The sequence below is a fragment of the Pseudophryne corroboree genome, chromosome 9, assembly GCF_028390025.1.
Source record: "Pseudophryne corroboree isolate aPseCor3 chromosome 9, aPseCor3.hap2, whole genome shotgun sequence".
NCBI lineage: Eukaryota > Metazoa > Chordata > Amphibia > Anura > Myobatrachidae > Pseudophryne > Pseudophryne corroboree.
This window is the reverse complement of record NC_086452.1, coordinates 291,910,944-291,936,048: the sequence shown is the minus strand read 5'-3', so window position 1 is coordinate 291,936,048 and position 25,105 is coordinate 291,910,944. Positions and strand designations below refer to the sequence as shown.

The 25,105-nt window shown below is 46.6% G+C and overlaps 1 protein-coding gene across 1 annotated transcript in view; it reads left to right on the top strand.

Moving 5' to 3' along the window:
• ST13 (ST13 Hsp70 interacting protein) overlaps positions 1 to 25,105 on the top strand; it is a 271,413-nt gene that overhangs the window by 89,189 nt on the left and 157,119 nt on the right. The window contains exon 6 of the mRNA XM_063940373.1: positions 8,472 to 8,556. Within this exon, the coding sequence (XP_063796443.1) occupies positions 8,472 to 8,556 (85 nt within the window). The remainder of the gene's footprint in view (positions 1 to 8,471; positions 8,557 to 25,105) is intronic.

The window sequence follows — 25,105 nt, the reverse complement described above, 5'->3', positions numbered from 1 at the left end:
TCTCCTGCGGAGCCGCTATTCCCCATGGTCCTTACGGAGTCCCAGCATCCACTATGGACTATGAGAAATAGATTTACCGGTGAGTAAAATCTTATTTTTGGATGGAATAGCCCAGTATCTTGCTTATGAGGGGTTATGTGCAAACTGTTTTGCGTATCGGCAAACTAAAAAGCTGGTTCTGGTTCAGCAACCAGTAGAGCCACCATGGGGTGTGTTCGCACAGACCTGGTCTACAATAGCGGACAGATTAACACCTGCAGTTCCACCCCTGGGAATAGGTTACACTATTAACCCATCCATGCAGCTCCCTTCTTATGGTTTGATGCCAACAGCTTCTACAAGTAGCCAGGCTATTAATACCAGGGTAGATACTTCCATGTTACAGACTACACAAGATGATACAAGAGATGAGGATACAGTGTATTCAAATACCTCATATGATGATCAGTCGGAGGGTTTCAGCTCAGAGGATATAGCTGAGCTTATTGATGCCATGAAGGCTATTCTATGTCTGGAGGAACCAGCCAAAGCAGTGTCAAAATCTAAAGCACCTATGTTTAAACGTCCAAAAACAGTTAGGACTGCGTTTCCAGAGTCAGAAGATCTGACGGAAATTATGGAAGGACCTTGGGCTACACCCAATAAGAAGTATAAGATTCCTAAAAAATGGGATTCTTACTATCCTTTTCCAGCTGCGGACTGTTCAAAGAGAGACGTTCCTCCTAAAGTAGACGCACATGTTGTACGACTTGTGCGTAAATCTATTTTACCATTGCCATCTACCTCACTGAATGACGTCACAGATAGAAGAGTAGATGGTTTCTTGAAAAATATTTTTTCTCTCTCAGGGGCTGTTGTAAGGCCAGCTATGGCTTCAGCCTGGATGGCGAAAGCAATGGTAGAATGGGTTTAGGAACTAGAAAATGGCCTCTCCGCACCTACTAGGGAGCAGGAGTCTCATCTTGGAAATATAAAACAAGCTGCGCAATATTTGGAAGAAGCAGCAATTGATATGGGTACGATTGCTTCTAAAGTATCAGCCTTAATGGTGTCCGCTCGTAGAGCAATTTGGCTACGTACTTGGAAAGCAGATGCAGAATCCAAGAAAGCTCTTGAAGCGTTGCCTTTTGCTGGTAATATTCTGTTCGGAAAGCAATTGACAGATATTCTGGAATCGGAGGCTGAATCCAAGAAGGTCAAGTTTCCAGCTAGTTATAACCCTAAACCGAGGGGGTCAAAATTTCGGCCATTTCGATGGCAAGGTAGATCAAAGGGAAAGGTGGATTCTAACCAACCCCAGTACAATAAATCAGCTAGGGGTAGGAAGCAATGGGCCAGTAGACGACCAGCTTCCAAACCAGAACAGAAGCCATCAGTTTAAGGGTGCGGGCCTCTGCCTGGAGGATTCCAGGGTTGTGGGCCGACTGCTTCACTTTGCACACATATGGCAGCAGTCGACGACAGATGCTTGGGTGCAGAAGGTGGTGTCTCGGTTATGGTTTCCCTTTCAAGAAGCACCTCCTCAAAGGTTTTTTTGCACCAGCCCGTCTCGTATAGAGTCGAAAGCCAGAGTTCTGCAAGAAGCAGTTCAGAAATTGCTTCAGTCTGGGGTAATTATCCCGGTACCCCTGACACAAAGGGGACGGGGGTTTTACTCCAACCTATTTTTGATTCAGAAGCCAAATGGATCATTCCGACCAATTCTCAATCTCGAGGTTAAACGAATACATTTGGGTTCCAAAGTTTCACATGGATACGTTACGCTTTATAGTTTTGGTCATGGAACCAGGAGATTACATGGTATCGCTGGATGTACAGGATGCTTACCTGCATGTGCCCATAGCTCGGTCCCATCAGTGTTACCTCAGGTTTGCCATCCTCCAGCAACATTTTCAGTTCCAGGCTTTGCCCTTTGGGCTAGCAACAGCCCCCATGGTATTTACCAAAATTATGGTGGTTATGGCAGCTTATCTCCGCAAGCAGGGTATAAGAATTTTTCCATACCTCGACGGTCTTTTAATCCTGGCTCAATCCCAGGAGTTACTCTTGGGCCATCTCCAACAGACAATAACTTGTCTACAAAGACACGGATGGCTCATAAATTGGGAAAAGTCGTCTGAGACCATCACAACTGATGGTTCACTTGGGCGCCATATTGGATTCAAGTCTACAAAGGATTATCTTACCGGGGGAAAAGATATCCAAGGTGCAGGTAATGACTCAGGAATTGTTGCACAGTCAGACAGTACCAGTCCATGCAGCAATGCGAGTAATGGGTCCGATGGTATCAACATTCGACATGGTGGAATATGCACAATTCCACTCCAGACCACTACAGCACCTCATTCTAACCAGATGGAATGGAAAACATCAGACAATAAAGAGACAGATGATAAAGCTTCCAGTAAACGTAAAAAGTCCTCTAGATTGGTGGCTGCAGACGGACCATCTAGACAAGGGGAGACCCTTTTGGATAGCAGATTAGCAAGTACGGACCACGTATGCCAGTCTTCAGGGCTGGGGAGCAGTGTTCGAAAATGTTTGGTTCCAAGGAAAATGGACCACAAGGGAAAGTTGCCTGCCAATAAATTTGTTGGAAATAAGGGCCATATATATGGCTCTGGTTCAGGCAGAGGACATTCTGCAAGGAAGACCAGTCCAGATCCGCTCAGACAATGCAACAGCAGTAGCGTACCTCAACCATCAGGGAGGAACTCGCAGCAAAAGACTGATGGAGGAAGTAATTCGCATACTAAGATGGGCAGAACTCCATCTTCCGGCATTGTCCGCAGTGTTTGTGCCAGGAGTGCTGAACTGGGAAGCGGACTTTCTCAGTCGACACACCATTCAGGAGACCGAATGGGCATTACACCCAGAAGTATTTCAAACTCTGGTAAACAAATGGGGTCTGCCAGAGATAGATCTCATGGCGTCCTGTTGGAACAACAAAGTTCCGGCATACGGGTCGAGAACAAAAGATCCCGGGGCGATCCTTGTAGACGCACTGTCAGTGAAATGGGAATTTCATCTGCCATATCGGTTTCCTCCAATATCCCTGTTACCCAGGGTGGTGAGGAAAATAAAGCAAGCAAGGGGAGCCATAATTCTAATAGCTCCAGCCTGGCCCAGAAGGCATTGGTACATAGATCTACTAAGGATGTCCGTGGAAGCTCCAATTCTGCTTCCTCAACGTCCAGATCTTCTAATGCAGGGGCCTTGTTATCACAGCCATCTGGAATGGCTGTCTTTGACGGCGTGGCTGTTGAAACCTCTATCCTAAAATGAAGAGGATTTTCACAACAGGTAATTCAAACCATGCTTAGAGCAAGAAAGCCTTCTTCAGCTTGTATTTATCATCGAATATTGCAGGCCTATATTCATTGGTGTAACGAAGGAGGTAAGGATCCAAGATCTTTTAAAGTATCCAGGATATTGGATTTCCTCCAAGCAGGAATGAATAAGGGTTTAAAGGTAGCTTCCTTGAGTTCAAGTGTCAGCATTAACTGTATGGTTTCAGAAAAAGGTTGCTAACCTACAGGATGTGCGTACTTTTTTTTTAGGGAATGTTGCACATTCAACCACCGTTTGTTCCTCCTTCAGTACCCTGGGATTTAAATCTGGTTCTTAAAATCCTTCAGGGGGCTCCGTTTGAACCACTTCAGAGAGCAGATCTTAAATGGTTGACGGCTAAAGTTCTCTTTCAACTGACGATGGCGTCAGCTAGAAGAGTGTCAGATTTAGGAGCACTGTCGTGTAAGACTCCTTTTCTGATCTTCTATCCAGATAAAGCAGTTCTCAGAACTAGATCTGGTTATCTTCCAAAGGTGGTCTCAAAGTTTTACCTGAACGAAGAAATTGTAGTCCCGGCTTTTCAGGTATCGGGACTTTCTGCTGGAGAAGCGTTGCTGGACATAGTCCGTGCATTAATAATTTACGTAGATCGTACTAGTGCCATCAGAAAGACAGATTCTCTCTTCATTCTCTATGGGTTTCACAAAAGAGGTTGGCCTGCTACTAAACAGACGCTAGCAAGATGGCTTCGAATGACTATTTTAGAAGCATATTCTCGTGCTGATCTCCCTGTTCCTGCTAATGTCTCTGCGCACTCTACACGTAGGGAAGGTCCTTCATGGGCAGCACAATATGGTGCTTCAGCAGAACAGATTTGTAAGGCAGCCACATGGTCTTCCATTAACACATTCATTAGACATTATGCCTTGGATATTTTTGCCTCTCATGGTGCGGAATTCGGGCGAAAGGTTCACCTGGTTAATCAGGAGCGTCCCCACCACTAATAATGGCTTTGGGAATCCCAATGTTATCCTGTGGAAAACCTGTGGACCCAGCCGGAGAAATATACCGTTATGGTAAGAACTTACCGTTGATAACGGAACTTCTCCTATGTCCACAGGTATCCACAGGGTTCCCACCCTGACTCACCTGATTTGAGGATCTTTACAATCACTAAACCTCTTCCCTCTTGTATGGAAGGGTGTGCATGTGTGTTCTTATCGCCTGAATAGGGTTCTACATGATGCTCCTGCCTAATTGTTGTGAAAACAACTGATTTGACTAAGTCGGTGGGCGGTATTATATGGATGAGCCCAATGCGTCCTGGGAGGCCAGAAAGCTTGTGACTATTTGGTGCCATTTCCGCTGTCGCTCCGGCATATCCCAATGTTATCCTGTGGATACCTGTGGACATAGGAGAAATTCCGTTATCAACGGTAAGTTCTTACCATAACAGTATATTTAATTACCTACCGGTAAATAATTTTCTCGTAGTCCATATAGGATGCTGGGCGCCCACCCAGCGCTTCGTTCTCCTGCAGTTGTTACTTGATTCGGTACTATCATGAAACTTGGTTAAGTACTGAATTGTTACTTGGTTAAGTACTGTTGTTCAGCTGTTGGTGACTTGTTGGAGCTAGTTAGCTTGGTTTGCCTTGTTATGTGTGAGCTATGTGAATCTCACCACTATCTGTGTAATTCCTTCTCTCGAAGTATGTCCGTCTCCTTGGGCACAGTTTCAAGACTGAGTCTGGTAGGAGGGGCATAGAAGGAGGAGCCAGCCCACACTATTAAACTCTTAAAGTGCCCATGGCTACCAAGGGACCCGTCTATAAGCTATTGTACTAATGTGGACCCCAGCATCCTCTACGGACTACGAGAAAAGGATTTACGGGTAGGTAATTAAAATTCTATTTACCTCCTTCAACATCAGGCCATACAGGTCCAGTCGGACAACGCCACGGCGGTGGCGTACTTAAACCGACAAGGAGGAACAAAAAGCAGAGCCGCAATGTGTGAAGTGTCCAAGATACTCCTCTGGGTGGAATGCAACGTCAGGGCAATATCAGCCATATTTATCTCGGGAGTGGACAACTGCGAAGTTGACTTCTTCAGCAGACACTATCTGCATCCGGGGGAATGGGTCCTTCACCCACAGGTGTTTCATCTGTTGGTTCAACGGTGGGGCTGCCTGCTGATCAACATGATGGTTTCTCCCCTCAACAAGAAGCTGCGTCACTACTGCTCCAGGATGAGGGATCCACTGGCTGCAGCGATGGACACTCTGCCGGTGCCGTGAGTTTACCAGTTCGTTTATCTGTAACCTCCACTTACCCTCATTCCCAGTGTTAATAGGAAAGCGTTCAGGCAATTCTCATTGCCCTGGATTGGCCTCGCAGGGCTTGGTGTGCAGACCCTCCTGTGCATGTCCCTCGAGGAACCCTGGCCTCTTCCGCTTCAAGAAGATCTTCAGCAAGGGCCATTCGTCTATCCAGACTTACCATGGCTTCGTTTGATGGCATGGAGGTTGAATGGGAGATTTTAGCCAGGAAAGGGCTTCCTTTCAAGGTGAAACTATGGTCCAGGTCAGGAAGGCATTACCACTGCATATGGGTGAAATAAGTTTCTTGGTGTGAGAGTCGACTGTATTCTACTGTAGATTTTCATCTTGGACGGTTCTTACTCTTCCTGCAGGCAGGTTTTGATATTGGCCTACGTTTAGGCTCCATTAAAGTTCAGGTCTATCTTCTTCCAAAGGCAGTTGGCTGTGATCCCAGAGGTACAGATGTTTTGTGCTTTGTGCCTACTACTGCTCAGTGGGATCTCAATTTGGTCCTGACCTTTCTCCAATCGTATTGGTTTGAACCATTATATAGGGTGGAAATGAAGTATTTGACTTGGAAGACTGTCCTATCCTGTTGTTGTCCTTGGCCTCTGCAAGGCATGTATCGGAATTGGGGACCTTATCCTGTAAGAGCCGTTATTTGGTGTTCCACGAGGATAGAGCTGATTCTCAGGACTCGCCCGCAGTTTACGACAACGTCCTTGGACATGGTTCGGGCTTTGAAGATTTATGTCAAGAGGATGGCTCGTCACAAGAAATCTGACTCGCTTTTTGTTCTCTGGCGCTACCAAAATTGGATGTCCTACTTCAAAGCAGGCTATTGCATGTTGGATCCATCTGACCATCCAACAGGCTTACTCTTCTGCAGCCTTGCTGCTGCCAAGATCTGTTCAGGCCCACTCCACGCGGTCGGTGGGTTCTTCATGGGCGGCTGCCCGTGGTGTCTCTGCTTTACAGCTGTGCCGAGCAGCTACTTGGTCTGGTTTGAACACGTTTTATAAGTTCAATACCTTGGCTAAAGAGGACCTTCAGTTTGGCCACTTGGTTTTGCAGGGGTCTCAGCACTCTCCCGCGCGGTCTGGGAGCTTTCCCCATGGTACAAAGACCTTCACAGTATCCCATAGGACATTAGAGAAAATAGGAATATAATACCTACCGGTAATTCCTTTTCTTGTAGTCCGTAGGGGATACTGGGCCCCTGCCTCTGTGCTTCGTTTGTTTTCCTACAAGCTTTGTTCTTGTATTTCTAGGTTGGGTTTGCTGTTGCTGTCCCTTGTTTCAAGTTGTGGTTAGCATGGCTATCCTTGTGTAGTGTTGTGTGCTGGTTCGGTTCTCACCACTCTTCTTGTCTATTTTCCTTCTCCCAGAGTATGTCTGTCTCCTTGGGCACAGTCTTCCTAGACTGAGTCTGCAGGAGGGTCATAGAGTGGAGGAGCCAGCACACTCTGAAGAATTTTTAAAGTGCCAGGCTCCAATGGACCCCATCTATACCTCCCATGGTATTAAAACCATCCCAGTATCCCTTATGGACTACGAGAAAAGTAATTACTGGTAGGTATTAAATTCCTACTTTCTTCTTAATAGTCATACACAGTTAAAGGAAAAGAAACACAACGCTGTTAGCCTCAAATCACCCAAAATGATTCCATAAATTGACTGGTTTTAGTAGATAGTAATTTAGTTAATCTTACTTTGCTGAACCAGGACACTGATTTTCCGCTGGTATGATATATTGTGGGAAGAACCACTAAGATAACGGTGGCTTCTCCCAAAATAATGTATACACAGTAAAAAATCATTTGGCTACAGACATGTACTTGGGCAACAATAGGCATATAATTGGCTCAAAACTAGAAAAAGGTGGCGCTAGTGGTTTAAGGACAAGAAAGAAAACCAACACCATGGTTACAATAAAAACAGTACATTTATTACAATAGATGATTAAAAAATGACTACAAATAAACTGCAATATCCACATGAAATGTTTAAAATTTGGCAGTCTCTGTTAGGACTGGTCTATTTAAACCAGAGTAATTATAACTTCTCATTGAAGATAGTGGGGTTGTGAATGACCCCTTGATTTTTGGGTCACACACCTGATTGATGCAAATATGCAAGATGGTAACAAAGATGAAAATCTGGTACATCACCCAGCAGGTCCAAGATGATTAGTCCAGTCTGAGGTATGTACTCCGTACAGCCTTGTAGCAGATGGAATTTGCTTGGTACAGGTATTCTACTGCGCCTTGGAATCAAGATGTCTCTGTCAGGACTTTTAAGCTGGTCCGGGTGAAGTAGTAAATTCAGGTTGTGTCCAAAGGTGGCGTTTCTGTGTGGAACCTCCCACACCTTCGTCAAGAGCTATATAATAGGCTGCCTGTACTGCGCAAATTTTCCACATAACTCTGAAAGGAGGTATGGATAATCAGACTTGGTTAATAATTGTGCATGGTGTATGTTATGATAGCCAGTAAACTTGACCCTTTGAGGTGACTGGTGTTCCTTTAAAAGTTCACTTTCTACTGAGCATCCTAATAATTTATACATTAACTTTTGTCAATGTCTTGATATTTTTGACCCATTCATACCTTTTCTTGAAAATGTTGTCAACAGTGAATATGCCAGCAGCATTTAAACGGTATTGGTGTTCTAACTTTAAACATAACAATAAACCATCATATCTAAAGTTATAATACCGATACCGTTAAAAGGATGTTCCATCAGTATATTTATGGTCACATTATTGTTAGCAAAATCATTGTATACCGGTTTGACATTGTGAAATTGTCATCAATAAATTGGCCACATTTGTGTTTCTTTTTATTCTTATCTCCAGGTGAACTTAAAAAATCCATTGATTTGTTTACTGAAGCCATAAAGCTGAACCCTCAGCTTTCCATTTTATATGCAAAAAGAGCAAGGTAAGATTTGGTGTTATAAAAATAAATAAATGTAAATGCCAATCTTGAAATACAATCTCTCAGGGAATACCCCGATGGGCGTCTAGGAACTTCAGTGTTGTGGGGTTTTTAATGTGCCTGCCATAGCTGGGACCACTCACTTTATTGTAAGATTTACTTTTGAACCACACTCCTCAACCAGCTGGAGTGGGCTGTGGATCACGTCACCTCCTTTAACTTACAGCCCTCTAATTGTGAAATAGTCTATAGGGAGGCTCCTCCTTTTCTTTACAGTTTGCTATGCATTCCCAAGTTCGGGAGTGGTGTTCCTGAGTGGTCTTAAATTATATGGGTTTTGTGTACTGTCGACACGTTGAACTTTAATTTTTCTGATTTTATTTATTTTCCCCCCCTACGGCTGTTGGTCTGGTTTTCTGTCATGTCCTAAGAGAAAGCAAAGGCTGGGAGGCTTATAGGACCATCGGGTGTTGCCACCATTTGCAAAGCCTGACAGACACTGGATCATGCGGTACTGTGTCCAATTTGACACAATTAGCCACTCCCTTCATTTAATTTTTCAGTTGGTTTTAGCTCCTCATTCTAGCACCCTGCACCTAATCAGTGAGGAGGGCATATTTTAATATTTAAGGCCAAGATTATATACATAATGTATCACTATAATAGTGAATTTTACCAATCAAAATTAAACTATCCCCTGACTGATTAGGTGCTATAATGAACACTACTATTTCTAGTGAGGATATGCGTCCGAGTGGGGAGCATCCTGGGGTCCACTTTTGTTACATCTGGGGTGTAGCTTTAGACCTTTTATGGCTTCTGCGTTTGTTATTAAGACAATGGACAGATTGTTGATAGAACTCTCTGAGTGCGTACAGTGAAATAGAGCAGTGTTGCTAATTTGATGGAGCATAGGGGGTAATTCTGAGTTCATCGCAGCAGCAAGTTTCTTAGCAATTGGGCAAAACCATGTGCACTGGAGGGGGGGGGGGCAGATATAACATTTGCAGAGAGAGTTAGATTTGGGTGGATTATATTGTTTCTGTGCAGGGTAAATACTGGCTGCTTTATTTATACACTGCAATTTAAATTTCAGTTTGAATACACCCCACCCAAATTTAACTCTCTGCACATGTTATAGCTGCCCCTCCTGCAGCGCACATGGTTTTGCCCAATTGCTAACAAAATTGCTCATCAACTCAGAATTCCCCCCATAATTACATAGTAACATAGTTTCTCTGGTTGAAAAAAGATAATTTGTCCATCGAGTTCAACCTATGTGTGGTCTCCTACACTGTATTATTTTTTAGGACTGATTTTGTCTGTTGCTAACGTCGGCCGTTCGTGTTTATTCCTTAGTCCTCCTTTTTTAATAACTATAGTGCATGACTACGCACCATTACTCTGTATATCCATTAGGAATTTATCTAGCCCATTCTTAAAAGTATTAACAGAGTCTGCCGTTACTATACTTTCCAGCAGGGAATTCCAAACACGTATTGTCCTTACTGTGACAAAACCTTTTTCTCATACATCCTAGGGGATGCTGGGGTCACTTCAAGAACCATGGGGTATAGACGGGATCCGCAGGAGACATGGGCACTTTAAGACTTTCAAAGGGTGTGACCTGGCTCCTCCCTCTATGCCCCTCCTCCAGACTCCAGTTTAGAATCTGTGCCCAGTGAGACTGGATGCACTCTGAGGAGCTCTACTGAGTTTCTCTGAAAAACACTTATGTTAGGTTTTTTATTTTCAGGGAGTACTGCTGGCAACAGTCTCCCTGCTTCGTGGGACTTAGGGTAGAGAAGTTAGACCTACTTCTAGTGAGTTTAAAGGCTCTGCTTCTTGGCTGCAGGACACCATTAGCTCCTGAGGGTCTGATCGCTAGGTACGCCTAGATGCTCGTTCCCATAGCCGGCCGTCACCCCCTTGCAGAGCCAGAAGTCAGAAGACAGGTGAGTAGAAGAAGCAAAGAAGAATTCAGTGACGGCTTCTGAGGTACCGCACAGCGATCGCACGCTGCGCGCCATGCTCCCACACACAGCAGCACTACAGGGTGCAGGGGGCGTTTGGGGGCGGCCCGCCCCGCATATAAATCCTCATTCTGACACTGGCATGAGGGGGGACATTTGTGCCAAGGCACTGTCCTAACCCCCGCCTGTATAAATATTTGTGGAAAATTGCGGGAAGGAAGCGCGCCATTACACGGGGGCAGAGCTTCTTCCTCACAGCTCACACACACTGCTGACAACTGCAGGGCCCAGGGGGGGCACCCTGGGCAGTATAAAACTTGGTTTATGGCAAAAGGCACATTGTCCTACCCCCGCCAGTATAATTAACTATTTATTTAGGAGCGAGTGAAGTGTGCCAGTACGGGGGCGGGGCTTCTTCCTCACTAAGCCAGCACACTAATCAGCGCCATTTTCTCCTCACAAGAGAAACGCTGGTCCTCCCTTCACTACTGACATGTATAAGGGTGCAAAAACCAGGGGGGGGGGGGGGGGGGAGAGGTATATGGTGCTGGTATTATAATAATAAAAGCACTGCAGGTCTGTTTTTCATTTATATGTTTCACAGATTGTGTGCTTGGCGCTGTGGTGTGAGCTGGTTTTTCCTCTCTGTGACCATCTGACAGAGGTCTGTTCTCTATAAGTCCCAGTGTGTCGGTGAGTGTGTGTGGTACACGTGTGTGATATGTGTGGGGCAGGGAGTTCCTCCCTGGAGGTAGCCATTGTAGGGACACAGAGTTGTAAGGTGGTGGCGATACCGACACACCAAGAGCCTGCATGGGTGAAAGAAATACGTGGTAGTATGCATCATATCAATAGGAGATTAGATAAGGCTGTATCTAATACTGCATGCTGGATATGTGGAATTCTGTTCTTCCATCTGCAGGCGACCCTCCCTGGGTCACATAAGGTCCATTTACAAATGTTATGACGATTGATACCGACACGGACTCTAAGTCCTGTGTCGACGATAGGGACTCCAGGGAAATAGAACTAATAAGAGTCCCTCCCACAAGCTTAATATATTCTTGCCCAGCAGTCACCCCCTGTGTTAGAGTAATGCACTGTCCAGGGTGACAAAGAAAGTAATTCTCCCTGCTCCGGGCACGGCGTTACTAAAAGAGCTGACAGACCGAAAGGTGAAAACTACATGAAAATCCATTTATGTTGCAAATGGTACGCTACTCAGACCTCCTATTGTTTACGCGTGGGTGAGTCGCGCTATTGAAAAATGGTCAGAAAGCATATCATCAGAAATTGACACGATTGATGAAGATGATACTTCTTAAGTTAGGGAATATCAATGACGCTACCGCATACATGCTAGAGGCGATGAAAGATATTGGACTCTTGAGTTCACAAGCCGCTACCAGGGCAGTATCGGCTCAGTGGGCGTTGTGGATTCGCCAGTGGAACGCGGATGCAGATTCCAAAAGAAATATGGAGGCTCTCCCATATAAAGGTGAGGACTTCTTTGGCGATGGACTAGACACGTTAGTCTCGGCGGCTACCGCAGGTAAGTCGACATTTTTGCCCTCTGCTCCTGCACCGGCAAAAACTCTCACATGCAGTCCTTTTGGCCCAATAAATCCAAAAAACAAGAGGTTTCCCCTTCTTTGCAGGTAGGGGAAGGGGAAAGAAGTCCACAGTGGCTTCAGGTTCCCAGGAGCAGAGGTCTACCCCTACTTCTGCCAAATCTTCAGCATGACGCTGGGGCTCCCTTGCGGGAGTCCGCTTCGGTGGAGGCACGTCTCAAACTGTTCAGCCAAGGTTGGATTCTGTCTGGCCTGGATCTCTGGGTGTTGCAGATAGTGTCCCAGAGATACAAGCTGGAGCTTCAAGACGTTCCTCCATGCAGATTTTTCATATCGACCTTGCCAGCTTCTCTTCCAGATAGAGAAACAGTAACAGCGGCAATCCAAAAATTATGTCAGGATCATGTCATAGTCCTGGTACCTTTGTCTCAACAGGGGGAGGGGTTTTATTCAAGCCTTTTTGTAGTTCCGAAGCCGGACGGCTTGGTCAGACCGATCCTAAACCTAAAGAATCTGAATCTCTATTTGAAACGATTCAAGTTCAAAATGGAATCGCTGAGGGCAGTGATTTCCAGTCTGGACGGGGGGGGGGGACTACATGGTGTCTGTAGACGTAAAGGATGCTTACCTGCATGTTACCATTTATCCTTCTCACCAGGCTTATCTGACATTCGCGGTTCAGGATTGCCATTACCAATTCCAGACGTTACCTTTCGGTCTCTCCCCGGTGCTGAGAGTTTTCACCAAGGTGATGGCGGAGATGATGGTCCTTCTGCGTCAAGAAGGAGTCAATATAATTCCTTATCTAGACGATCTCCTGATAAAGGCGAGATCCAGGGAGCGGTTGGTACAAAACATCGCGCTCTCCCTGTCCATACTCCAACAACACAGTTGGATCATAAATTTTTCAGGAAAGATTATCTTTTTTTTTTTTTTTTCGGGATGATTCTGGACAGGGAAGTTCAGAGTTTTTCTTCCGGTGGAAAAGGCTCTGGCAATCCAGAAAATGGTAAAACTAGTTTTGAAACCATCAAGAGTGTCGATCCATCAGTGCAAATATGGTGGCGGCCTACGAGGCCGTACAGTTTGGCAGATTCCATGCCAGGGTATTCCAGTGGGACCTGTTGGAAGAGTGGATCCCACCTGCACATGCACAGGAAGATAGTCCTGTCATCGAAAGCCAGGATTTCATTCCTGCGGTGGCTCCACAGCTCGCACCTACTAGAGGGACGCAGGTTCGGGATTCAGGACTGGGTCCTGGTAACCACGGATGCAAGTCTCCGAGGCTGGGGAGCTGTCACTGAAGGGGAAAAGCTTCCAAGAAAAATGCTTAAGTCAGGAAGCCTGCCTTCACATGAACATGCTGGAATTGAGAGCCATTTACAACGGCCTTCAGCATGCGGTACGTCTTCTTCAAGATCACCCCGTGCAGATCCAGTTGGACAATGTAACAGCAAGGTGGAACGAAAAGCAGAGCGGAAATGGCAGAGGTGACGGAGATCCTCCTCTGGGCAGAAAAACATGTAAGGGCTCTGTCTGCAATTTTCATTCCAGGAGTGGACAACTGGGAAGCAGACTTCCTCAGCAGACACGATCTCCATACGGGAGAATGTGACCTCCATCAAGAAGTCTTCGCAGAGGTGACAAGTCTTTGAGGAGTTCCTCAAGTAGACATGATGACTTCTTGTCTCAACGAGAAGCTTCAGAAATATTGTTCCAGACCCTTAGGCAATAGCAGTAGATGCTCTGGTGACCCAGTGGCTATTCCGGTCTGTGTATGTATTACTTCCACTTCCACTGATCCCAAAAGTTCTCGGGATCATAAGAACAACAAGGGTTCGGGCAATTTTCATTGCCCCAGACTGGCCGAGGAGGGCTTGGTGCTCAGATCTTCAGGAGTTGCTCATTAAAAGATCCAGGGCCATTTCCTACAGGCTGGAGGGAATGCAGACTGAAGTTGGACTCCATTAAGGTCCAGATTTCAGCATTGGCAATTTTCTTTCTGAAACTATTAGCTTCCCTTCCGAAAGTTCAGTCTTGCGTGGAAGGTGTGTTGCACGTCCAACCTTCATTTGTGCCTCCAGTGGCACCATGGGATCGTAATGGGGTGTTGCAGTTCCTTCAGTCACGTGGGTTTGAACCTTTAAGAAGGTGAAGTTGCTTTTTTCACTTGAAAAGTGGCCATCCTGTTGGCCTTGACATCTGCAAGGCGGGTGTCTGAGTTAGCAGCCTTGTCTCACTAGAACAAAAAAACTGAAATCAAGCGCTCTGTCACTCTAATCAGTATGCTGCCAGTAACATAGGGCTACTCACCCCTATTAGATTAAAAAATCAATCAAGAAACAAAGAAACTGGTGTTACAGCGCATAAGGATTAGAACTTAAGAAAAATTTATTAAAACACATAAAACATGTATATAATATACAATTTGTACCACCGGCCGGCCAACGTACTGATTCAATACTGTATTTATAAACAGACTAGATACAACATGTAACATGACATAATACTCTGTGTCCACTTGTATTTTTTAGCAACACATGCTGTGATAGTTAAAATGTAACTTTTCTGATGTTTACTGAAGCTTAATAGCACACACAGTTCTCCCTTGTAAAAGCGTGTCTGGCCAGACAATTAAACAGTAACGATCTCACCGCTCCTGTTTGTGGACTCTTTCACCAAGTGTGTCCTCCCCGGCTGCTGGTGCTTTAACCTTTATCATGCAGTCATCTCTGGGAGATCATAAATATAGGTGAAGAATACGTGGAGCGTTGTAGCTGGCTAGCGAGATCTCCGGATACAGTGGTACAAACGGCAATGAAATGAAGCCGCTGAACCCGGAGGGAGGCGGGGAAAACGCGTCATTTACTCATTTCATTGCCGTTTGTACCACTGTATCCGGAGATCTCGCTAGCCAGCTACAACGCTCTGGGGAGGACACTCTTGATGAAAGAGTCCACAAACAGGAGCGGTGAGATCGTTATTGTTTAATTGTCTGGCCAGACACGCTTTTATAGGAAGCACAGTTTCACTTTATCAACGGATTTCTGGCTATCCAAATGGGACAGCTAAACAGCTCCTAAGCTCTCATTTATTGTGAAGAAAAAAGTCCTTCTTTTTCCCAAAAGTGACTGCTCTATAGTTATACAAGGGAGAACTCTGTGTGCTATTAAGCTTCAGTAAACATCAGAAAAGTTACATTTTAACTATCACAGCATGTGTTGCTAAAAATTACAAGTGGACACAGAGTATTATGTCATGTTACATGTTGTATCTAGCCTGTTTATAAATACAGTATTGAATCAGTACGTTGGCCGGCCGGTGGTACAAATTGTATATTATATACATGTTTTATGTGTTTTAATAAATTTTTCTTAAGTTCTAATCCTTATGCGCTGTAACACCAGTTTCTTTGTCTCACAAGAGCCCTTATTTGATCTTCCATGAAGATAGAACTGAATTGAGGACACGTCAGCGTTTTCTACCGAAGGTGGTTTCCTCTTTCTACAGGAACAGACTTATTGTGGCGCCTGTGACTACTGACACCTTCGCTGAGTCAAATTCTCTGGATGAGGTTGGAGCTTTGAATATTATGTCGCCTGAACGGCTCAGATTAGAAAATCAGTGGCTCTTTGTCCTGTATGCTCCCAACAAGGTTGGGTGTCCTGCTTCCAAGCAGACCATTGCGCGCTGGATCTGTGGTGAGATTCAGCATGCTCATTCCACGGCTGGATTGCCGTTACCGAAATCGGTGAGGGCCCGTTCTACTAGAGAGGTGGGCTCATCCTGTGCGGCTGCTCGGGGAATCTCTGCATTACAACTTTGCCGAGCAGATGTTTGGTCGGGTTCAAACACTTTTGCAATGTTTTACAAGTTTGATACCTTGGCCGATGAGTACCTCATGTTTGGTCAATCGGTGCTGCAGAGTCATCCGCACTCTCCCGCCCCTTCGAGAGCTTTGGTATAACCCCATGGTTCTTGAAGTGACCCCAGCATCCTCTAGGACGTATGAGAAAATAGGATTTTAATACCTACCGGTAAATCCTTTTCTCTTAGTCCGTAGAGGATGCTGGGCGCCCGTCCCAGTGCGTACTGTATCTGCAGTTATTGGTTGTGGTTACACACAGGTTGTGTTACGGTTTTTGTCAGCATATTGCTGCAAATTTCTTCATGCCGTTGGCTTGTGTTCTGTTGAATGCCACGTTCTGCGGCATGCTTGCGGTGTGAGCTGGTAAGATGCTCACCGTGGTTTAACAATAAATCCTTTCCTCGAAATGTCCGTCTCCCTGGGCACAGTTCCTTAAACTGGAGTCTGGAGGAGGGGCATAGAGGGAGGAGCCAGGTCACACCCTTTGAAAGTCTTAAAGTGCCCATGTCTCCTGCGGATCCAGTCTATACCCCATGGTTCTTGAAGTGACCCCAGTATCCTCTACGGACTAAGAGAAAAGGATTTACCGGAAGGTATTAAAATCCTATTTTCTCTAGCATCCATAGGGATATTGAGGAGACTTGGTACGGTGGGTATAGACGGGGTCCAAAGGAGCCGGTGTACTTTAAATTTCTTCACTGGGTGTGCTGGCTCCTCCCCTCTATGCCCCCTCCCACAGGCAGCTTAGAAAAAAGTGCCCTAAGGAGAGGATGCACATCTCTGAGGCTCAAGAGAGTTTTCTTAATTTCTTTTAAACTTGCGAGGTGCAGAGCCGCTTTCCTGCTGCAGAACCACCGTCCTGAGAGGTTGTTTTTTCATCCTTGGCTGTCGCAATCGCAGCATGCCGCACACCCCAAACACTAGCCTGAAGGCGACATCTGGTGATTATAAGCCGCGGCCCCCGCTAGGGCTGTCCCTCGGTTCAAAGTGCGGCTGAACGCGAGCGCGGCATACGGGACCCTCCTGGGGTGGACCCGTTAGAGCCCCCTGTGTAAACTGGCTCAAGATGGCTTAAACTAGCACTGGTGCGATGTTTTTTGGAGACATTGCCAGTATAAAAAACGCTGTAGCTCCGGCGCCATTGGGTGGTGCGGAGCTACCTCAGAGCGGGACCAGAGGCATTTTGGCGCCTTCCTCTGCTTACTGCAGCAGCAATCGGCACACACAGCTCTTCCTGACTCCCAAGACGCGCAGGAAAACTGGTACAGGGTGTAGCAAAGGGGGAGAGACGCTATTGTACACAATCTGTCCTATACAGAACAGAATTTACTAGTGTTTCAATGTAATATAATTAGTTGACGGCCTCACTGGGGCTGTACGGATAGGGCTGTGCTGGTGTGTGTGACTCTCTCTGTGTCTCCTCTCACATACAGTAAGGGCATGCTTGATCAATATTACTGTGTATGTTATTGTGATTACTTGTAAGCATGGATAAACACAAACTCTGTAGTGTATGCCACACTAGATTCTCTCATATACTGATTTTGTTTCATGTGAACAGTGCAGACAATCTTCATAACTCAGTGAAGGGGCTGGGGGAGAGGGTCCAGAGCTCTCCTGGCTAGGGGCTCTTAAAACTATGATGTCTAATATGTCATCACAACTGTCTGCTAATGTTCAGAAGACTCAGCTACTACAACAGGCTGTTGCAGATTTAGCTGCTAGGACAGATGTTACACAGCCCTCCATCTCTCATGCAGGTCCACAAAAGCTTGGTTTCAGATTCAGACGAGGATATACAGGAGGATGGGGAGGACTTAGATCCCATTAGTGGGGATCCTGGTTCTGCTCAGGTTATTGAACCCCTCGTTCTGGCTATACAAGACATGTTAACGCTCCCTCTAGAGGATGCTGCGTCACAGCAGTCGTTTCTCCGGCTGGGTCCACAGGTTATACACAGGATAACAATGGGATATGATGGAGCGACAGCGGATTAGCACCAAGCGATCACAAGCTTTCAGCCCTCCCAGGATGCGACGGGCCCGTCCATATATCTTTGCCCACTGGCTCAGGCAAATCAGTTTTTTGTTTGGTGCGGCAGGAGCCGGACCATGGTCAGAGGGCTGCTGTTTCTTGGCAGCCCTAAGCTTTCTTATTTTATTTTTGTAGTCCTTACTATGGTTTATGAGTGATCTATCCTAACAGCGTCTTATATGCATATTGGAAAGAGTCGCTCCAACAACTCTCCGCCGGGTCGCAATAACGCTTACCCATGGTATAGTGCTGTCTCGGCGGGCGTCTGTGTCGGATATACTAGCAGGTTCAGCAGACGTTACCAGGCAGTGACCGGAGCACGGGGAGAAGGTAAGGCATCGGTTCCACTTAGAAGGGGAATACGGACACAGCCGCACTGTAGGAGGCTACCAAACATTAGCTGGCACACCGCCACCACGGGTGCTCCTGCGCTAGGCCTTAGGGATTATAAGGCACCAGGAATAGCATGAGGCCGTGATCCCTAGGGTTGATGTCAGCGGTGGGGAGTCAGACGCTCTCCTGGTCGCCCCTTCCCCCAGCTCATGACCAGTTTCCGTTGGTCTCCCACCATGAACTATTGCCTCACTTCCGTCTCAGACGCTACCACGAGGGGTCTCGGTCGCAGCATAGGCCGCTGCGTCTGTGTTCACCAAGCGCTACCGCGAGGAGACCCGGTCGCAGTACAGGCGTCTGTATGACCGATGCGTTTGTATCCACAGTGTGTCTGTGTTCACTTAAAGTTCCCGGAGTGGGAGTGTACACTAGTAGCGTCTGGATCCACTCAGTGTTCACTAACGTATTGATCGATCTTGGAAGTGAGGTGAGTCTCCCTGTATCCCACTTTACGGAGTACAGGTTAAACAGCACTAAATTTCTATCTTTCTCGAACGTCCTAAGTGGATGCTGGGACTCCGTAAGGACCATGGGGAATAGCGGCTCCGCAGGAGACAGGGCACAAAATAAAAGCTTGAGATATCAGGTGGTGTGCACTGGCTCCTCCCCCTATGACCCTCCTCCAAGCCAGTTAGATTTTTGTGCCCGGCCGAGAAGGGTGCAAACTAGGTAGCTCTCCAGAGCTGCTTAGAATAAAAGTTTAGTTAGGTTTTTTTATTTTCAGTGAGTCCTGCTGGCAACAGGCTCACTGCATCGTGGGACTAAGGGGAGAAGAAGCGAACTCACCTGAGTGCAGAGTGGATTGGGCTTCTTAGGCTACTGGACGTTGGCTCCAGAGGGACGATCACAGGTTCAGCCTGGATGGGTCACCGGAGCCGCGCCGCCGTCCCCCTTACAGAGCCAGAAGAGACGAAGGTCCGGTGAAAGCGGCGGCAGAAGACATCCTGTCTTCAAGACTAAGGTAGCGCACAGCACCGCAGCTGTGCGCCATTGCTCTCAGCACACTTCACACTCCGGTCACTGAGGGTGCAGGGCGCTGGGGGGGAGCGCCCTGAGACGCAATATAACACACATATACCTTAGCTGGCAAAAGGAATACATCACATATAGCTCCAGGGCTATATGGATGTATTTTTCCCCCTGCCATTTTACACAAAAAAGCGGGAGTTAAGGACGTCGTGAAGGGGCGGGGCCTATCTCCTCAGCACACTGGCGCCATTATTCCCTCACAGCTCCGCTGGAAGGACGGCTCCCTGATTCTCCCCTGCAGTACTGCATCTGATTCAGGGTAAAAAAGAGAAGGGGGGGCATTTTGGCAGCAAATAACTAGATTAACAGCAGCTATAAGGGATTAACACTTATATAAGGTTATCCCTGTATATATATATAGCGCTGGGTGTGTGCTGGCAGACTCTCCCTCTGTCTCTCCAAAGGGCTAAGTAGGGTCCTGTCCTCTATCAGAGCATTCCCGGTGTGTGTGCTGTGTGTCGGTACGCGTGTGTCGACATGTATGAGGAGGAAAATGAGGTGGAGGCGGAGCAGTTGCCTGTGTTAGTGATGTCACCCCCTAGGGAGTCGACACCTGACTGGATGATTGTGTTTAAGCAATTAAGTGATAATGTCAGCAATTTACAAAAAACTGTTGACGACATGAGAAAGCCGGCAAATCAATTAGTGCCTGTTCAGGCGTCTCAGACACCCTCAGGGGCCCTAAAACGGCCGCTACCTCAGTGGGTCGACACGGATCCAGATACAGATACTGAATCTAGTTTCGACGGTGACGAGACAAACGTAATGTCCAGTAGGGCCACACGTTACATGATCACGGCAATGAAAGAGGCATTGAACCTTTCTGACACTACAAATACCTCAAAGGCGGGTATTATGTGGGGTGTGAAAAAACTGCCAATAGTTTTTCCTGAGTCTGAGGAAATAAATGAGGTGTGTGATAAAGCGTGGGTTTCCCCCGATAAAAAACAGCTAATTTCTAATAAGTTATTAGCACTATACCCTTTCCCGCCAGAGGTTAGGGCACGGTGGGAAACACCCCCTAGGGTAGATAAGGCGCTCACACGTTTATCTAAACAAGTAGCGTTACCGTCCCCTGATACGGCCACCCTCAAAGAACCAGCTGATAGGAGGCTGGAAAATATCCTGAAAAGTATATACACACATACTGGTGTTATACTGCGACCAGCAATCGCATCAGCCTGGATGTGCAGTGCTGGAGTCGCATGGGCGGATTCCCTGACTGAGAATATTGATACCCTGGATAGGGACAATATTCTGTTAACTATAGAACATTTAAAGGATGCATTGCTATATATGCGTGATGCGCAGAGGGATATTTGTACCCTGGCATCAAGAGTAAGCGCAATGTCCATCTCTGCCAGAAGAGCATTATGGACCAGACAGTGGTCAGGGGACGCAGATTCCAAACGGCACATGGAAGTATTGCCGTATAAGGGGGAGGAGTTATTTGGGGCTGGTCTAACAGACCTGGTGGCCACGGCAACGGCTGGAAAATCCACCTTTTTACCCCAGGTTACTTCACATCAACAGAAAAAGACACAGTCTTTTTCAAACTCAGTCCTTTCGTTCCCATAAGTACAAGCGAGCAAAAGGTCACTCTTTTCTGCCCAAGGGCAGAGGAAGAGGAAAAAGGCAGCACCATGCAGCCGCTTCCCAGGAGCAGAAGCCCTCCCCTGCTTCTGCCAAGTCTTCAGCATGACGCTGGGGCTTTACAAGCAGACTCAGACACGGTGGGGGCCCGTCTCAAGAATTTCAACGCGCAGTGGGCTCACTCGCAAGTGGATCCCTGGATTCTACAGGTAGTATCACAGGGGTACAAACTGGAATTCGAGGCGTTTCCTCCTCATCGGTTCCTGAAGTCTGCTTTACCAAAGTCTCCCTCCGACAGGGAGGCAGTTCTGGAAGCCATTCACAAGCTGTACTCCCAGCAGGTGATAATCAAGGTACCCCTCTTACAACAGGGGAAGGGGTATTATTCCACACTATTTGTGGTACCGAAGCCGGACGGCTCGGTGAGACCAATATTAAATCTAAAATCTTTGAACACTTACATAAAAAGGTTCAAATTCAAGATGGAGTCACTCAGAGCGGTGATAGCGAACCTGGAAGAGGGGGACTATATGGTGTCGCTGGACATCAAGGATGCTTATCTCCACGTCCCAATATATCCTTCTCACCAAGGGTACCTCAGGTTTGTAGTACAAAACTGTCATTATCAGTTTCAGACGCTGCCGTTTGGATTGTCCACGGCGCCTCGGGTCTTTACCAAGGTAATGGCCGAAATGATGATTCTTCTACGAAGAAAAGGCATCTTAATTATCCCTTACTTGGACGATCTCCTGATAAGGGCAAGAACCAAGGAACAGTTAGAAGTCGGAGTGGCACTATCTCAGGTAGTGCTAAGTCAGCACGGATGGATTCTAAATATTCCAAAATCGCAGCTGATTCCAACGACACGTCTACTGTTCTTAGGAATGATTCTGGACACAGTCCAGAAGAAGGTGTTTCTCCCGGAGGAGAAGGCCAGGGAGTTATCCGAGCTAGTCAGGAACCTCCTAAAACCAGGACAGGTCTCAGTGCATCAGTGCACAAGGGTCCTGGGAAAAATGGTGGCTTCTTACGAAGCGATTCCATTCGGAAGATTCCATGCAAGAACTTTTCAGTGGGATCTACTGGGAAAATGGTCCGGATCGCATCTTCAGATGCATCAACGGATAACCCTGTCGCCAAGGACAAGGGTGTCTCTCCTGTGGTGGCTTCAGAGGGCTCATCTACTAGAGGGCCGCAGATTTGGCATTCAGGATTGGATCCTGGTAACCACGGATGCCAGCCTGAGAGGCTGGGGAGCAGTCACACAGGGAAGGAATTTCCAGGGCTTGTGGTCAAGCATGGAAACATCTCTTCATATAAACATTCTAGAACTAAGGGCCAGTTACAATGCCTTAATTCAAGCAAAACCTCTGCTTCAGGGTCAGGCGGTGTTGATCCAGTCGGACAACATCACGTCAGTCGCCCACATAAACAGACAGGGCGGCACGAGAAGCAGGAGGGCAATGGCAGAAACTGCAAGGATTCTTCGCTGGGCGGAAAATCATGTGATAGCACTGTCAGCAGTGTTCATTCCGGGAGTGGACAACTGGGAAGCAGACTTCCTCAGCAGACACGACCTTCACCCGGGAGAGTGGGGACTTCACCCAGAAGTCTTCCACCAAATTGTAAACTGTTGGGAAAGACCAAAGGTGGACATGATGGCGTCACGTCTAAACAAAAAACTGGACAGATATTGCGCCAGGTCAAGGGACCCTCAGGCAATAGCAGTGGACGCTCTGGTAACGCCGTGGGTGTACCAGTCAGTGTATGTATTCCCTCCTCTGCCCCTCATACCGAAAGTATTGAGAATCATAAGAAGGAGAGGAGTAAGACCTATACTCGTGGTTCCGGATTGGCCAAGAAGGTCTTGGTACCCGGAACTTCAAGAGATGCTCACGGACGAACCGTGGCCTCTACCTCTAAGACAGGACCTGCTACTGCAGGGGCCTTGTCTGTTCCAAGACTTACCGCGGCTGCGTTTGACGGCATGGCGGTTGAACGCCGGATCCTGAAGGACAAGGGCATTCCAGAAGAAGTCATCCCTACTCTGGTAAAAGCCAGAAAGGAAGTAACCGCAAAACATTATCACCGCATTTGGCGTAAATATGTTGCGTGGTGTGAGGCCAAGAAGGCCCCTACACAGGAATTTCAACTGGGTCGTTTCTTGCATTTCCTGCAAACAGGACTGTCTATGGGCCTAAAATTAGGGTCCATTAAGGTTCAAATTTCGGCCCTGTCGATATTCTTCCAGAAAGAACTGGCTTCAGTACCTGAAGTTCAGACATTTGTGAAAGGGGTGCTGCACATACAGCCTCCTTTTGTGCCTCCAGTGGCACCTTGGGATCTCAATGTTGTGTTGAGATTTCTAAAATCACACTGGTTTGAACCATTGTCTACGGTAGATTTAAAATATCTCACGTGGAAGGTGTCGATGCTGTTGGCCTTGGCTTCAGCTAGGCGTGTGTCAGAATTGGCGGCTTTATCATGTAAAAGCCCTTACCTAAATTTTCATTCTGACAGGGCGGAATTGAGGACTCGTCCTCAATTTCTACCTAAGGTGGTTTCTGCATTTCACATGAACCAACCTATTGTGGTACCTGCGGCTACTAGGGACTTAGAGGACTCTAAGTTGCTGGACGTTGTCAGGGCCTTGAAAATATATGTTTCCAGGACGGCTGGAGTCAGGAAAACTGACTCGCTGTTTATCCTGTATGCACCCAACAAGCTGGGTGCTCCTGCTTCAAAGCAGACGATTGCTCGTTGGATTTGTAGCACAATTCAGCTTGCACATTCCGTGGCAGGATTGCCACAGCCAAAATCAGTAAAAGCCCATTCCACAAGGAAAGTGGGCTCATCTTGGGCGGCTGCCCGAGGGGTCTCGGCTTTACAACTTTGCCGAGCAGCTACTTGGTCAGGGGCAAACACGTTTGCTAAATTCTACAAATTTGATACCCTGGCTGAGGAGGACCTGGAGTTCTCTCATTCGGTGCTGCAGAGTCATCCGCACTCTCCCGCCCGTTTGGGAGCTTTGGTATAATCCCCATGGTCCTTACGGAGTCCCAGCATCCACTTAGGACGTTAGAGAAAATAAGATTTTACTTACCGATAAATCTATTTCTCGTAGTCCGTAGTGGATGCTGGGCGCCCATCCCTAGTGCGGATTGTCTGCAATACTTGTATATAGTTATTGTTACAAAAAATTCGGGTTATTATTGTTGAGCCATCTTTTCAGAGGCTCCTTTAAATTTATCATACTGTTAACTGGGTTCAGATCACGAGTTGTACGGTGTGATTGGTGTGGCTGGTATGAGTCTTACCCGGGATTCAATATCCTTCCTTATTATGTACGCTCGTCCGGGCACAGTATCCTAACTGGCTTGGAGGAGGGTCATAGGGGGAGGAGCCAGTGCACACCACCTGATATCTCAAGCTTTTATTTTGTGCCCTGTCTCCTGCGGAGCCGCTATTCCCCATGGTCCTTACGGAGTCCCAGCATCCACTACGGACTACGAGAAATAGATTTATCGGTAAGTAAAATCTTATTTTAGTTAACTTTAGTGCCTATTGCATGTGAGTCTGTGTACATTACTGTGGTTTTCTTCACATTGCGTCTGAATACGTTAAGATCTGTATAGAACAGAATTCAGTAATATGTACTCCTACATACTTTTAAATGTGTTTGTAGTTGATCTTATGCTCATATGACTAATATATAACGTGACTGACCCCTAGTGTTATTGCTGACTTTAATGTATGTTTGTCAGTTGAACTTCTGATCCTCAATGCAGGTGCATGGGTAGGGTCAGATTGATATCACTTTAGAGAGATAAAGTGGTTACAGTCACAAATTGTGTGGTACACTGTGAAAGTGCTGATGATTTATCATGTCTAAGAGCTGCAAAAGTGACGAGGGTACACTTACAGTAACACCAACACTCATATCATGTTTTGTAAAAACTGTATTATCCTCTATGATCTGGTAAAGGATGATTTATGTGTAAAATGGTTTGCTGCTCAGCATAATACATCCCTGATCTACATCAGGTATAGATAGACCCAGTGGGGCGATGTTTGCACAGACCTTGTCCAGT